The 15,967-nt window shown below is 38.7% G+C and overlaps 2 protein-coding genes across 2 annotated transcripts in view; one reads left to right on the top strand and one right to left on the bottom strand.

The window, feature by feature from the left end:
- Nucleotides 1-15,967, top strand: part of KLF7 (KLF transcription factor 7) — a 111,714-nt gene that overhangs the window by 85,125 nt on the left and 10,622 nt on the right. The window lies entirely within an intron of this gene.
- On the bottom strand, nt 2,286-15,605 carry CPO (carboxypeptidase O). The gene is made up of 11 exons (XM_031601130.2): nt 15,413-15,605; nt 12,480-12,555; nt 11,929-12,053; nt 9,288-9,402; nt 8,244-8,345; nt 7,379-7,483; nt 6,699-6,809; nt 5,436-5,526; nt 4,760-4,962; nt 3,794-3,878; nt 2,286-2,610 (listed from the first exon to the last, which is right to left on the bottom strand). The coding sequence occupies exons 1-11, from the start codon at nt 15,490-15,492 to the stop codon at nt 2,342-2,344; spliced, it is 1,362 nt and encodes a 453-aa protein (XP_031456990.2). The 5' UTR covers nt 15,493-15,605; the 3' UTR covers nt 2,286-2,341.

Below are 15,967 nucleotides of genomic sequence, written 5' to 3'. Positions count from 1 at the left end.
CCATTGCTGACATAGATCCAAGGAGCTATATGCCCAGGGATGATCAGTGTGTTGGCAGTAACAGACATTCTTCTAGATAACGATTATTGCTAAATATACATATATATTTTTTTTTCTGATTGTTTTTCTCTCTCCTTCTGGAGAAAGTTCTCAAGTGCTGGGAATCCCTTCAGCCCCTGCCTGGAAGTCATGTGCAGGTGCCTCTTTCCCCACCTGTTAGTAGTTATTTTAACAAGGTGAGCTAGTGAGGGACTAAACCACAGAGATCTGCTAATTAACCTTGGGACACATTTGGTTGCATTTTACAAGCAAATTTATCAGAAAATACCCAGGATCAGCAAAACCAACTCCCTTCTTCTGTCCTGAGGCTGTGCAAAGTCTCTGAATGCAGGAAAGTGATCCTGGCCAGCAGTGGTTTTGTTCCAGTGCAGTCATGGGCTGGTTCTGGTTCTTGGTGGCAACCCAAGCTTGGGTTGGCTCTGTCAAGGTGAATGTGTGGGCATTGGTCCCCAGAGGGCATAGCCTTCTGGTGCTGGCAGAATCCCTGGTTGGACTGAAGAGATTCACTGCTGCTTGCCAGCAAAAGGCTATGGAACCCTAGGCATCAAAACTTGCTTGAAGACAGCATACAGTGATGGACCAGACGGGTTTGTCTTGTTTCTTACAGTTTGAAAGACACAATATACAAACAAATGTAAAGGCCTACAAGTCACATCCTAAACCAAATGTAAGTCTGGGGACTGATGCTCCTGTGGGGTGAAGTGCTAATTAGTGACACCTGTTACAGAGCTCAGCAACAGACGGGTCTTACTGTAAATGAGTGGTTGTTCTGGAAGGAATATACTCTGGGGAACCTGCAGGAGTTAGACAGATTTAACTACACTGATTGGTAATAATCTATGGACAATGACAGGAGCAAAGATCCAGGAAAAAGTCAGTAAATTGTGCTTTGGAAAAATGATTGCAGGCTTTTGTTTTTCATGTGTTTAAGGGTATTCTGGTGAAGTGCTAGGCATTTTTCTCTTGCTGGCATTGAAAGGGAATTGGAGGAGGTTCCATGTTATGCTACATGCTATATATGAGATCTTAGTCAAGTCATGATCTCTGTATTTTATAACTTGAGGTCAGCAATCTTATTTATCTGTGACTTTTGTAACAGAAGATTTCGATGTATATTTGCCAACACTAGCTTTCAAGTAGTCATTAAAAAAACAAAGATACAAACCAGATGTTATCTATGCCAAGGTTGGAAAGATTTTGCTGAAGATCTCTAATGTCACTTTGAATTTTCATGTGGAAACTTGAAATTTGCTAAAAAAAAATTCAGACCTTGAATACATTTTGTTTCTGAACTCTTCATTTTCTATCCAAATAAATAAGGCTTGGCTATTACAGATAATTTTATTTATGAATGTATTTTGGGGGTTTAAAGCTCCTAGATTCAAAAGCAGATAATATAGGTTTAGGATAGATTTCTCTATTTTACAGAATGCCCTGAACCCTCTGCAGTTGGCTGTCACAGTAAAGAAGCTCATTCTTTGTTATTTCCTTTCAAACAGCTCAGGATGTTGTTGGTTCCTAGTTCAACTGGTTACAGTGGTTCCTGTTTTCTAGAGTTCTGATCTTCCAGCAGTTGAGGATGCAAATAAATCACTCTCTAGTCTGTTCTATGATGAAGATGAGGTGTTATTTCTACATCTTTCCTATCCACTTTGTATTCGTGAAGTATTCGGGCAGTTTCTGTCTTGTTGACTGGTTCTAAGTGGCAGAGCCATATGTCTTGTCTTTCCCCACGTGCTGTCTCAACTCTTCAGCTTGTTTGTCTGCTCTTGATGGCTGCCTGATTACAATTGTTTTCTGCCTTCTAAGCCTGCATTTTCTGATAAGTTCTCATGTGTTAGCTTAAGGAAAGGAAAGTGTCAAAGAAGCTGTCCAATTTTCTGTAGTGAGAACTGGGAATATTTAAGGCTCACAGGCATCCTGCTAATGTCACCAGGATCAGGAGGTGGGGAGAACTGGATAGGGCAGCACTGTGGCTGACAGAAGGATCACATAGGTCCAAGTGTTCTTGAACACGCATTTAAGGGCCCTGAAGAGTAATAATGCTGTGTTTCTGTGTGTACCCAGGCTGGCTTCTTGTAGAGCTAGCAAATGAAGCTTAGGAAATTGCCACAGTTCTTCATCCTTTCCTCCTTCCCTAAAATGTAGCTATTAAAAATACGAGTGGATGCTTGTATTTTCTGGGATGAGCTTTTATTGAGATGCTTGACATTTAGTTCTGCTAATGTACTTCTGTCATTTCAAGGGAATATTATGCCTTGCTGGGCTTTCTAAGCTGTTTTTAAGGAACAATCACTGTAAGTACAACTGTCAAGCAGAGGCTCAGGCCCAGGTTAGCTGAGGTCAACATCATAGCCCCACCTGGGAAGTATTTCTGATCAACATATTCTATAATAGTTGTCACAGCCAACATAGTCTCTTCACATGTGGGCTGGATCTGGTCAGCAGGTAAAATAAATCCATAAGTACCCTTGTCTCGCAGTTCAAATGTGTAGGAGAAAGGAATGCCAATCATGTGTGCCCAGTCCCTTGAGGAGCCTGAATTACTGTCTGTGAATTTAAAAACAGAAGGGAGATGTAAGTATTAAGCATTTTCAAAGAATGATGTTTCTTGCTGTAGTTAATGCAAGGCTATACCAGAATCCCCAAAGAAAGCAGTAATCATACATCACTGTGGCATGGAGAGCAGTTTTTCTAGGTGATGATGTTCTTAATTATCCTAAAAGTCTTGCATGAAGCTTCCTAAGTGAAACAATTTTCCATAAGATGATATTGTAAAATAACAGGAGATGAATTCCATGAATTCTGTGTTTATAGCATTTTGTTGTGATTAGTTTTGGATGCAAGATGAATCAGCCATTCTTCTGTTCTGATACTTCATTTCCAACACTGGCACTGTTTGGCACTTATTTGTCTATATACATATTTTGTATAATTCTGCTAAAGCCTGAAAAAACTCTGGCTATCATTGTTCATCTGCTTCATGGATCTTTTCTCTAAATCCTTTGTTGTAAGTAGAAACCCTGGTAAAATGCAGACTTAGACTTAGGCATGGACAAGTTACCATATGTTTACACCACATTGCACATGCATAAGATGACTTGTGTGACCAGGGGACTGCCATTGACAGACATTGTGAATATGCAAAATGTGGGCACTGGAGCCAGCTACTTACTGTTTTGGTGAAAAGATTGTTTTTACCAGGCAGTCTCTAGGGCCCTCGGGTCCTCTGTGTTAATACTGTCAGCTAATATCAGCTTTGAAGGTGCATTCATAATATGTCCATCCAGTTATTATAATGAGACTGTAGCCAACATATTCCACACAGAAATGCAAGCAGCTGTGATGTGCTAATATCTGGTGGAGTGAGTGTAGACCTGATTGGGATTTTAATTTTTGCTTGACTCCAGTGAAGACAAATAGGAGTTCTGCTGCTGACTTCAGCAGGGTCGGAATGATCTATCACCAATCTCTTTCTGTCCCTTGTGATGTATCTGCGAGGAATTCATGTAAGAACTGGCTTCTGATCAATGCTTCCTTCCTTCCTGCAGTCAGCTTTAACGTACAATGTTATCTTGTATTCAAATGACTGCTCCTTTGCGATTTCACCTAACCAACACATTAAATATTACTCAAAGAGGAAACTCAGCAAAACAGCACTTATTGATGCCTGTGACATAAGAGTGACTCTCTCTTTGAAAAACAGGGCAATCAAAGGAAAAAACAAACTTACATAAAATCAAAGAGGTTGATCCTACTTCATAACTGGTCCCATACTTTTCTCTCAGAGCAGCTGCTGCTGTCTGTGCAACATGCATCTGGAAAGTGAAAATATATGAACATTATTTTCTCCAATACCAGTAAATCTGGCAATTATTCTGTCTGCCAATTTTTTTTTCCAGCTTCAAGTTTACATGTAATCAGCTTCAAGTGTTATTAGTATCGTAAAGAGTTTCTTTAACATCTTGAGCTAAATGTGTTTCTTGGGTGAAATGTTCTTCCTTTTTTCGAATGTAAATTTCATTACAATAAAAAGCTGTTAGGTGAAGAAGGTATTTGTTTTGCTCTAGTGCAAGGGATACCGCTTGTAGCAGTAATGATCTCTTACACTTCTATTGCTTTAGACTGTTTCACAATCTTTAAAAACTAAACCATAGATGGACTGAATGACTTGTTTAGTCTCCCTTATGAAGTTTGAGCCCAAGTTCCTCATGTTCTTAGCTAGTGCAACAGCTACAGGAATATTTGTGAATACTCATTTTATTGAACTTAAACACTCAGAAATTGAGGCAGAGAAGTAACCAAAAGTAGGTGCCTATTCTCCCATTCTCTTGAATGCATTTGATTATCTCTTCTTGACACAACCATGTGCACGTAATCTACCAGTGTTCTAAAATACAAACACATTCTTGCATACAGCATTTGATTGCAAGCAGAACCTGATGCTCTTAACTTAGCTTGCACGGGAGTAACACTGTCTGTAACAATTTTTCTGGATTTAAGATGGATTAGGATTCATTGGATTCATTCTGAGACAAAGGAACTTGGCTGATACCACACATACAACAGGCAGCCAAGAAAGATGAAAAGACCAGAACCCTACACAAGGTAAATGAACATGTTAAAACCCTCAGATATTCCTCAAATGAAGTTTTCTTTAAAGAAAATGCTAGTGTAGAAGGTGAATGGTTTGCCCTACCAGTTCTTCATTGTTACTTGGAGGTTCAGTTGTGGAACCATATGGAGTGAGGATGTACTGTCCATAGGAATGAATTGTTAAGTAGCACAAAATGTCACTCTTCTTCCTTTCAATAAGCTGGACCACAGCTCTTGTCTCTGGTTCTGATTCTGGTCCAGTCCCACAGAAGATTTCACTGCTGCAGTTATAAGAAACACCAAGAGCTGGAAAAGAATATAAGAAGTGGATCAAATTAAAAGCATATAAACCTCAGTTCAGAAGGAAGTTTACCTTGGAGTGTTAAAGTGTGTGTCTGTGGGGGCAGGGAGCTAGAGGGGTGGGGGTGAGGGGTGTAACCCTTTCCTTTCTTGATAACAAACATAATTTGTAATTTGTGAAATATCTTGTGTGCACCCCCAGACTGGACAAATACTGGCTGTTATCTGCCTGGCTGCTAACGCTGGTGGTGCTTTCACCTGCAGTGAATTAGAGGTACAGTTATACAAGCAGTGATCTTCTGCTTGCAATAGGAGATGCCTGTCAAAAGTTTTTACAAACTGGGTTTTTATTTTTACATGTATCTTGATTGAAAAAAGGGATGAGTATTTCTATTGTATTGGATTTCATCTTATTTCAGAGCTTATCTATTACTCTTGCTTTACATTGATGTAGCTGACCTGAAATACTTGAAACTTACTGCCCCAGGAGGAATTGAAGTTTCGGTTCAGATCTGTCCCATAGCAGGTACCGTTCAAATGCGGAGAACGGTTTTTCCTCCACAAACGAGCCTGTACAAAAATAAACTAATTAACAACTCTGTAATCCAAAGGGACTAATAATAGTGTACTGTTCAGACACCTTTGTTTTGGACCTCTGCATTTTTGAGTAATTCTTACATTGTAGGGGATACGTGTACAATGTGTTCAAGAATGATGAAACTTTCTACCTGCTGTAGAAAACTTGTTTTCTACAGCCATGCTGACATCTTCCACAAACCTTCATACATGTTGAAATGAGCCTCCTGAGGCTTTTCCAAAAACAAACATACTTGCAATTTCTGTAGCACTGAACTGTTTCTACGGAGTGTTGCTCTTTTAAGAAAGGTATAAATATGCCTGTGTCCAAAAGAGGTGATAGCAGAACATACATTTGGTTCAGATGCAAAAGACAAATGCTTTTTTGTCATCTAATCTTGCTGCTCTTTGCTTCTCTCTTATGCTTGTACTCAGTGCTACACCTGGCTCTCTGCAGAACTCCATGCACTGTCTGTCTGAGCCTCCTGACTGAATTACTAGTGTATCCAAGTACAGAGTGTGGCAGGGTCCGTTGCTCCAAACCTTGCTGGGAAGTGTGCTGGAGATGGGAGGGTCCATGTAGGCTGAACCTTTTGGGCCACATTGACGTTCTGTTTTAAAACAAGATATTTATCCTGGGTTCAAGTACCTGGAAGCACAGTGAGTGTTGCTGAAGATCAGCATTTTTTTTCATTGTTCTCGGTACAAGAGAATTAAGATTACTTAGGAGAACTGTTTTTCAGAACCAGATTGCCTAGTATCTGACCAACTCTCCTCCTGTCCCATGCTGCAAAGGTGCCTAGATTCATCTGCTAGTTGAGGTATCTTGCAAAGCACAGCTGAGTCCTCCAGGCATGCTTAGCTCTGTCTTCCAAGTCTCAAACTGTTAGCAGGGAAATGAGTCAATTCCCAGAATCCCAAATGCAGTGGACCCTATGGTTTTGACTTTCTATCTTCCTAAGGCTCTTGACATCTGCTAAGAATCTTCAGTCCTATGATCAGTGACTTCTGTTTTACCAGAAGAAATAAAACCTCTGCAGTGAGAGGATTTGTGTGATGATCCTGTCACTGTTCTCTGTTTAAATATAATTGCTATGACTGTATTTAAAATTAAACACATTGTACACATCTAAATTTCAAATCACCTTTGGATTTTCACTACTTACTGTTTCCCAGGAATAGATATAACCATCAATGTTGAGGACTGGCAGGATGTAGAGGTCCAGATTCTGAAGAAACTTCCTTATCTTTGGGTCAGATTCGTAATTTTGCAGAATCTGAAAAGGGGGTGGGAGGGATGTAAAGGATCAGAGAATCCGGAGATAATAGCTTGAATGAGCTAGTTCAGAACCGTCTTCAAAGAATCACTCACTCTTTGATATCACTATGGCACCCAAGATCTACTGGATCCCTAGTTATATTGTCTACATGCATTTTGTATGAATGGGGTCTTACAGGAATGAAAGCTGTATGATACCTTAGGCACTGTGAGCCAGACACCTTTAGTTTAAGCAGAACATTGCTATACCACATCTTAGGGATGTTTTTAATTCCAGGAGGACTGTGACTTTGTGATGGAGAGTGGCTAGATCCAAAAGTCACTGTAGAAAATCAGTTCCAATGAAGGAAACAGTACACTGACAGATGTTGTTCTGTATCTCATCTCAAACTGTGGTTTGAAATTAGATCTCCACAGGTTTCTGTACAATTAGATATGCTGAAAATAATATTTAAGCAGCAAAAGAATAATGCTTTGGACCACTGAAGAGGAAGAACTGAAATATGCAAAACAATCCATGGTGATTTTTTTTATTATTATTATTTAAGTGGTAAAGGTAGGACTTACTTCTTTCACAAACCACTGGCAGAAGGCTGGTGAGATCCACTCCCTGGCATGAATCCCACAGTCCATCCAAATAATCTTTTTGGTTCTATCTGATGGTTGACTGATCTGAGGGAGTGTAAAAATGGTCACTTGGGAAATTTATATTACAATAAAATAGTCTAGCCTAATATAGAGGGGAAAAAGGATGTTTTTTGATATACTATTGAGTTATCTAAGATAATTATTATTAAAGATGTCATTATGACATCTCCTTCCTAATAACCCTGTATCTTAAGTATCTCAGAACAAGAGTCTGAATCTGAGTAGATGTTTCAATAAAATAATCTCTTCTTCATTCATCTTAGTCTTTCACAGAACTTATTGTTCTTACACTGAGATTCTTTTTTTAGAAGGGGAATCACAAAAAGGCAAGGAATTTAATTTTACTCAGTAATAGGAGCGTATTAGACAATAACTCATCTAGTTAATAAGACCACAGTTTTTGCTAGAGTTTCTAGTAGAAGTATCATGGCATACTTTTGGACAAAACATTACGTGCTATGAAAAGTAGTAAAAACAGTGAAACAAAACTCTTGATCCTCACACACAGCTGTTTTCAAGCTATTTTCAGTGTGACTTGTATTTCTAAATAAGATTCCTATTAAATTGATTGTTTTCAGTACAAAATAGCAATAATGAGTTTATAGCAATGGTGTATATGAGTGTTTGGAAAGCTTACTCCACTGTAGAGGAGTAAAACCATCTCTTATTTCAGTGAACTGGGATTTGGACTATCTTAAGAATGATCTGAATCCTGTCTTCTCCGTGTACTTCTATACTTATGTAAAGCTACCTTTTATTTATCTTAGTGTAATTCCTCTCTTACCTGCAGGTAATAGATTGTTCGATTCTCAACTGTCTCCCCCAGGTAGTGCTGAGTCACCAGCTCACTGTTGCTCTTCTGGATCTGAGCCATCCATGTATAAATCTGAAACAGCCGCAGAGAACTCCTGTGGCAAAGGGGAGTTTCCATCTCTTACCCACCTCCATTTCCAGTTTTGCTTAGGCAAACAATTTTTTCTTTGGAGTTAAGCTGTGATACCAAACTGTTTTATCATTTGACTCTCACAGAAGGAGTTTTACTTATCTGTGAGAAAAAACGTGCGCACTCCCCCCCCCCCCCTTAAGTGTTCATTGCAGTACGAAACTGTTCATGACATAAGGGGCAGGTTGAGTGAGGTTCAAGTGTTTTTTTTGTTGTCTTCACTGAATACGGAACCTATCAAATCTCCAAAACAGCATTACAGCATTCTCTGTATTAATTTATTTTGCACATGTTCAGCAGGAGTCTCGTGGTAGTTCAGTGGGTAGCCTTGAGAATATTAATGAGGATTGATTCTGCTCTCTTGCTTTTATCACAAAGCTAGGAGAAAGGATGTCACTGAGCTTTCCTTTGTCCACCTTTATCCACGTGATGCTATTCTCTTCTCTTTTCTCTTCCTCACTGGGATGCTAGAGATAAATGTTCATTGCACTTCACATTTGGTTGAGCACCAAATACACCAGAGCTTCAATGAATAAATACTGAAGATTATGATAAGACATAATTAGGTAGAAACATAGGAAACGAATCAACTGAATCCCAGAATACTGTTGGCAAAACAATATGGCTGCTTCAAGCAGAGCATTTAGGCGTTGGACAGGATGGAATTGAGGAACTGATAAGAATCAATGGCTAATACACAATCAATTCAGCCAGGCCAGGATTCTGGACAAAGTACAGAGTTGGTGCTGATCCTTCAGAAAAGACCCTTAAAACTGAAAGAGCTTTGGTGACCCCAGTAGAGTAGTTTCTGCAAGCACAGAGTTTATTTCCTTGTATATACAAAATAGCAACAAAGAGAACAAACTGATATAGCTTCTTCTTTACCTCTTCCATTGGATGATACTGGGTATAGTTGTAATTTTCTGGGATCTGGTTGAGGCTGCTTGTGTCTTTTGGTGCGCTCTGATCCACAAGTTCCTGCACATCATGTATTAGGATTCTGAGAGGAGGCAAAAGGGGGAGATAAAGAAAACAATTGCTAACAATTATTGGAGAGCTATAATGGCACATGCAACATATTACATTAATAAATAAAAAGATTTAGACCTTTATGTTGTAGGCTGTCTGGCAAAATCGTTACCAACAGCAAAACAGTTATCTTCGTGTAAGAGAAAGTTAAAAGTACAGAAGTCTTTGTTGGATTTTTATAAATAATTAAAGTAATTTTAGCAGAAATTCTTTCTTTCTTTCTTTTTCTTTTTTTTTTTTTTGGAAAATAGTTAATCTTAAAAAAAAAAAAAAATCCTTTTCTTTACAGATTCTATTCATGGGCAAACCTTTAATATACTGCTATTTGGGAAAGGCAGTGGGGAAAGTGGGAAAATGTTAAGATTAGTTCTTTCCTTGTCTTATAGTAGCTATGTTTTCATTTTGCAAAATGTCATGTATGTACTTGTTATGCTTTGCAAAAATTACAACAAAAACCTTTTCTTTAAAAGGCTTTTCTCATTTTTTAGCTACTGATTAATTCAGAAATGAGTGTTGCATAGGGTTAACTCCCTGACCAAAGGAGTCAATAAAACCTTTTTCCTAGCTTCAGAGGACGTTGGATCAGACACTGCCTGTTCTCACTGAGAGCAGCTCCTTGCAACACAGGCGCAGACTGTGCTTGGTTGCAAATGCTCGTGATAAGACAATTGTAAGGGTAGCCTAAACAGGATTTCAGGTACTGTAAGTGTAAGTAGGATATTCTGCTGACACAAACATCAACCAGCACTATTGTAAACTGCAAATATAACCTTTTAGTGTGGCTACAGCTTACTTTCTCTCTGGGCCTTGATATTTGTTTGCATCTAATCTTCAAACTAGGATTTAACTGAACAAATTCCCGTGAACTGAAACTACATGCAAAATGCCTTATCAAAGCTCTGGAGAACAAAAATCTCAGTGTCTGACACAGTTAGAATATTGATGTCCTGATTACAGTTTGTCATTTTTGACTTTATCATTATTCATCTAACTGTCACATTACCTTCCTCGCATGTCAGTTCCCTTCTGGAAGATGTTTTCTTACTTTGTTACAGGAACTTTAACTATAGCATTACCTTATTCCTATAGTATTGTCTTATTCCTTATCCAACCACCCCAGCAATATGAAGACAAACTTCTGCTTGACTTTTCAATTACTGATTTTTCTTTAGTACTCTACAGAAGGTCAGTACAGTCGTGGCTCCAGTCCTCACTCCCAACACACACACACACACACACACACACACACACACACACACACACACACGTAAGATGTTAACTTCTGATTTAGTATTTAGATTTCAAGAAGATTAAACTGAAATCATTAGAAGATTAAGGACCTTGATATAAATAAGAAGTTCACTATCTTGTAGAATGTCATCTAGGTCCTGAACACCTAAACCTGATACTAGATCATCGATTCTAGATCATCCATACTGGCTTCCACCTCCAATCTCTCCTTACCTGGTTGTCAGGGCACCACACTTACTAAAAAGAATTTCTTAGGATATCTAGATCAGCTCTAACCCTAAACAACTCTGAAGTGACTAGCTTACCTTTCACACTGGTAAATAAAAGTCTGTGTCCGTAGGCTGCTAGTCATCAGTTCTGAATGACTTCAGGATTGTTTATATGGGATACTGCTTACTTGAAAAAGTTAGTTCAGAATGAGACTGTGAGGAATAGATTGTATTTGTTCCCTTTTAACACTCTTTCTATCTGAATTAGATTTTCTATTGGAAGCAAAAGTGTGGCTGTTAGCAGAGACGTGTCACTGGACAGGTGTGACAAAGCATCTGGGGGCCATTTGCAGAAGTGACTGATCTCAATTCTATGTGTAGTGGGGACCTGCCACTGAGGACCTTTGGTCCAGGCTAGGATTTCTGTTGCACTTGGTGGTGTCAGAAATTTGCACCTGCCTGGGCAGAAGGCAGAGGAAGAACAGTTAAGAAGGCTGCAGCTTTGAAGAAATTGCCTGAATATATCCCTCTGAAATGGCTCTTCTCTAAACCAGTAAGCAACAAAAGGCAGGGAATGAAAACGGAGAGCTACAGAGACTCTGCCTCTCTGTTGTAAATCTTTGAGCTCTCCAAAACAGGGAGGAACCTGTGTCCCAGTATCCATCCTTTCTAAGGAGAAAGCATACTCCTGTCAGTAGTGTTTGTACCAAGTTATGACTTCATACAGAAGATCTGAGTTGTGTATCTGAGAGCCACTCTGCCACTCAGGAGGCAACAGCAGGGAATGACAGATTGGGCTGTCCCAGATCCCAGCTCCAAATTCCCAGTCCAGGCTAGTTGGAAGAATAAATAAGATGAAGGTGAATGTGGTTATAAAGCTGTTCATTGGGCAAGTCAAGATGAGTTGGAAACACCTGAACAAAGATTGGGTCCTCTCATTGTTTGCTGACTGTTCTTTGCAAAGGGTTTGGTCCTTCTGGGGTGGCAATGAGGATTGCTAGAGTCAGCCTTTCCTACCAGGAAATGAGAGATCATACTTGTAAGAGATTGTATGCTGATCTAAGCTGTCCTTCACCTCCTGTACCAGAGAAGCTGGGACCCTTATGTGCAGGTCTTCTCCAGCCTGGATGTCTTCAGGCAGCAGGGGCTTCCACAAGTCCAGCTGGGCATAGGAGAAAAAAGAAATGCATAATTCAAGCTCTGTTTTCAGAATGAGAAAATAAGATGGAGTAATTGCATATTAGAGGAGAAAATAGTTTTTTTCTTCTAATTCTTCTCGTGACTCTTCTCAAGCCATCTCTTTGCAGAGCATGCTGCACAGACTTAATGTTTTCATTGCCTCAAGCACCACTGATAAAGAACAACACCTTCAGAGAGCCATGCAAGAAAAGTAGTTTTTCCCCATAAATTTCTTCATCAAGTCAAAGGATAATCCAGCCCTACTTTACGAAATAATCTTAGATAAAGCTTTTTCAAGTTTTTCATCTTCATTCCTGCTAAACTTACAAAACTGTTCTACAGGTCAAGACCGCCCCCTGTTTTTTTTGTTGTTTTTTTTTTTTGAGTACACCTGGTTGTCCATACTTACCAGTAAAGTGCTGTGAAGATGCTGGAGATGCTGGACTTGCTGAAGTGTTTCTGGCACAATATGTAAAACCTGATCCCTGGACATTAAAAAGAGAAAGAAGATCAGTTTCAGTATCTGTTGAAGTATCTGTGAATCCCATAAATCAAAAGGAGATATTTTATTATGTGGAAAGACAGAGCATGTAACCGGGTGGTGCTCTAACAAAAGTGTGTCTGAATGATAAATTCCTGGAAAGTTTTAGCTACAAATAGGACTGTGTGAAGTGAGTTTTCTGTTGCTGGGGTGTTAGGTTAATTCTGCTTCCTTGCCAGTGACATTCCTTTATTCATCATATCAGCTTCATTGAAGCCAATTGCTTACATTAGCCTGGCGTGTGTTTCTACCTTTGCAGGACCAAGGCCAAAGCAAGATCACTGATAAAAACATTTTTCTACCCCCTATTCGGGAATTATTCAATTATTTAAAATAGGCTTTGTGCTTTGCTGATCTACTTTAGCATGCGAAAAAGTTAAATAGCCTCAATGCACAAACATTGCTAATTGACTGAGATGTTTAAAACTACTTGCTACGAGAACGGCCAATTTATTTCACAAATAGTGAATAGAGCATTCTCCAGAATTACATAATTTTACTTTTTTTTTTCCTGCTGTTTGCAGTACAAGATTAGTCATGTTATTTTTCCAGAAAATACACACAAATCCAGTATTTGGGAATATATTTTCATTTACTGAAGGCTTAAGAGCAAATTAACATGTTTGGAAATTGAGAAAACAAATCTGTATGTGCTCTTTAGAAAAATAATTGCAAATGCTTTTTCTTTTTATTATATTTTTTTCTACTGTTTATTCAGACCGGCTTTCCAGGTCAGATATCACATTTGCTATGTCTAATGAAGAATGGATTTTGTTGACTGCATTACTCAGAGGTGCTCTTATTTGTTATTAACCAGTAACCACTTCTTCACGATTGTCTTCAGTGACTTTGGACTCTGCATCCTTTACAAGTCAAGTACAAAAAAATAACATTTTATATTGTAAAGCCTTTTACAGAAACTTTTGTTGCAGAAGCCTTGCATCCTCAATCATTATGATCATCAATATAATATGCTTTCGTCATTTGAATTGCAACTGCTATTGTTTGCATTTCCATATGCAAATGTTCAATTATCAACTTAATATACAGAAATAGAATTTACAGTTCATTCGCATTATTCACTGAAGAGTATGGGGGATTTTTCTTATATCTCTTCAGAATGTCTCCTTTACAGATGGACATAGAACTTGGTAGTTAGAACAAGCTATTTACTACTGGTTCAGAAAATGCATATAGCACCTTCATCTATGGGGCAAAATGACTGTTTGCATTGCTAACAATTTGATAAGACAGCCATGATATCTTTGCAGTAGAACCTTGTAGGATAGATAAAAGTCTTTGCTAGGAGAATAAACATCTCAGCTGTAGTTCAGAGTTTATTCTCTCTAAATGCCTGGGCTTGCTTTGCTCTTTGTCAGGAAGGGAAACAATATCCTGTAATATCTTTCTATCCTCATTGACATTATGTCTTAATTACACCAAATGAAAGAAATGCCAGACCTTCAGATTGCTGCCAGATGGCTAGCTCTTATTCACTGATAAACCTTTTACAATAGCCAGTATGGAGACAGATCATTTTTAATAGTACACTAGGATTAGGAAGCGCACACTCTTTTATGACTGTGGACTGGGATTCTTAGTGCAGAAGTGCAAAGTCATCCCATTTGACCATGCAAGGACAATAGTTTTTTAAAGTGCTACAGTTAAGCTTTCTTACCAAATTAAAGGGTCATTCTTAGTACAAGCTACATTTCCTAGGGTATTCACAGATCAGATGCTCTGGACATTTTAATTTAAGTTGTTGCACAGAACAAATAACAATAGAAATGTTAGCCCTGGTTGTCTTTACCAGTTGCTTCATCTTTGTGCAGGTACTGCTAACCCAAAGTCACACTGACTGTTCTGTTCAATGTGTTTTTAAATCCTGTGCAAGTACTCCACAGGTCCACACCTGGGCAGCAATTAAAAACAAAGATGAACACTTACATTATCTAGCATCCATCAACTTCAACAGCCTCTGAGTAATTAAAGGTTATCCGGGGAATATAATTAATCTAGAAGTATTAAGCACAGGGCTACTTTCTTTGTTGACTTTAGAAAATTCCATTTATAAAATTATATGTGGATAGACAGCCTCCATATTTTGTGCCCCTCCTGCTGCCTGTGAGAGCTGTAAAGTCAGAGAGTTAAGTATCATTCTATGTAAAATGGAGGCTGAACAGAGCAGAATTATTTAGATAGGCTAAAGTATAATTTTATATCACCCATCTCTTAGGAAGCAGAGTTGAGAATGGAGATTGTAGCATACTTTTCCAAAACACTTGTCTATTAGAAAAAGCAACAACCTCATTTTGTGAACGTCTTTGGATGAGTGTTGTCTGGACTGTTTCATTAGCTTTTTTGTTGTTGTTACAGACTTCCAACAAGGTTTCAGTATTTGAGCTGCTTTTGAAACACCATCTTTTCACACAAACACATTCTACTTTTATTAGTAGATCTAATTTTGCTCAACCATTTTGTACTCAGGATATTTTATTCCCGCAGCATCTGATTTCAAATGTTCCTTCCAAAAACTTTTTAAAGAGGGTCAGCCAAATGGTTTTCAGCAAATGGAAGTAGAGAGGTGTACTGCAGGGACATTCTGCATCTCCTGCAGTTGTCTTTGTTGGCTTGTATTGACACACTTTCTTAATTTCTTACCTTTTTGTTTTCTTCCCAGATCTTACAAACTTAATAACCCTCTCTCCATGTTTTCATTTCCAAATTGCTATTGTCATTTTTAAACAGTTCTTGAGAAAATTAGAACATGCACAATTATTCATAACCCTATTCATACTCACCCGTTATATTGCAGTTTCAAGCTGAATTTTCCAGCAATTAGAATCCCCAGACAAACAACCATCCTAAGAAAAAGCAACATCTTTGTTCAGAGGACACAGGATAGATGAAGATAGATCCGGACTGAACACTCAATTTGCACAATTATCATATATAGCCAGACCTGCCCTTATTCAATCATTAACTTCACGTTGTAATGTTGAACTTTTTATTAATTCCACAAGTTGTGTGTTCCACACCCCAAATTACAAGAGTATATACGTAGCAACATCCTTAGTGAAGCATTTCCTTCTCTGCAGAGCTGCTCTCAACAAGTTCTTCAAATCTGTATACCAATCTGGGATTGCCCTGGCCCAAGTGCAACACCTGGCACTGGCCTTGTTGCTCATTAGACTCACATAGGCCCATTTTTCCTTGTCCCTCTGGATGGTGCCCCTTCCCTCTATGGTGTCAATTGCAGCACTCAGCTTGGTGTCATCAGCAAATTTGTCAGGGGTACACTTGATCCCACTGTTTATGTCTTTGATAAAGATGCTGAGGAGCAGAACAGATCTCTG

This window comes from Phasianus colchicus, chromosome 7 (genome assembly GCF_987193195.1).
Source record: "Phasianus colchicus chromosome 7, bPhaCol1.hap1.1, whole genome shotgun sequence".
NCBI classification, from domain to species: domain Eukaryota; kingdom Metazoa; phylum Chordata; class Aves; order Galliformes; family Phasianidae; genus Phasianus; species Phasianus colchicus.
This window is presented reverse-complemented; position numbering and strand designations above follow the sequence as displayed.

Excerpts from the sequence above, each read along its gene's own strand:
- CPO (XM_031601130.2), bottom strand. The coding sequence starts at position 15,492 with ATGTTGCTTTTTCTTAGGATGGTTGTTTGTCTGGGGATTCTAATTGCT. Across the intron at positions 12,556-15,412 it reads TTGAAACTGCAATATAACGG|GGATCAGGTTTTACATATTG; the intron begins GTGAGTATGAAT and ends TTTAATGTCCAG. Across the intron at positions 5,527-6,698 it reads ATATCTATTCCTGGGAAACA|GCTCGTTTGTGGAGGAAAAA; the intron begins GTAAGTAGTGAA and ends ATTTTTGTACAG.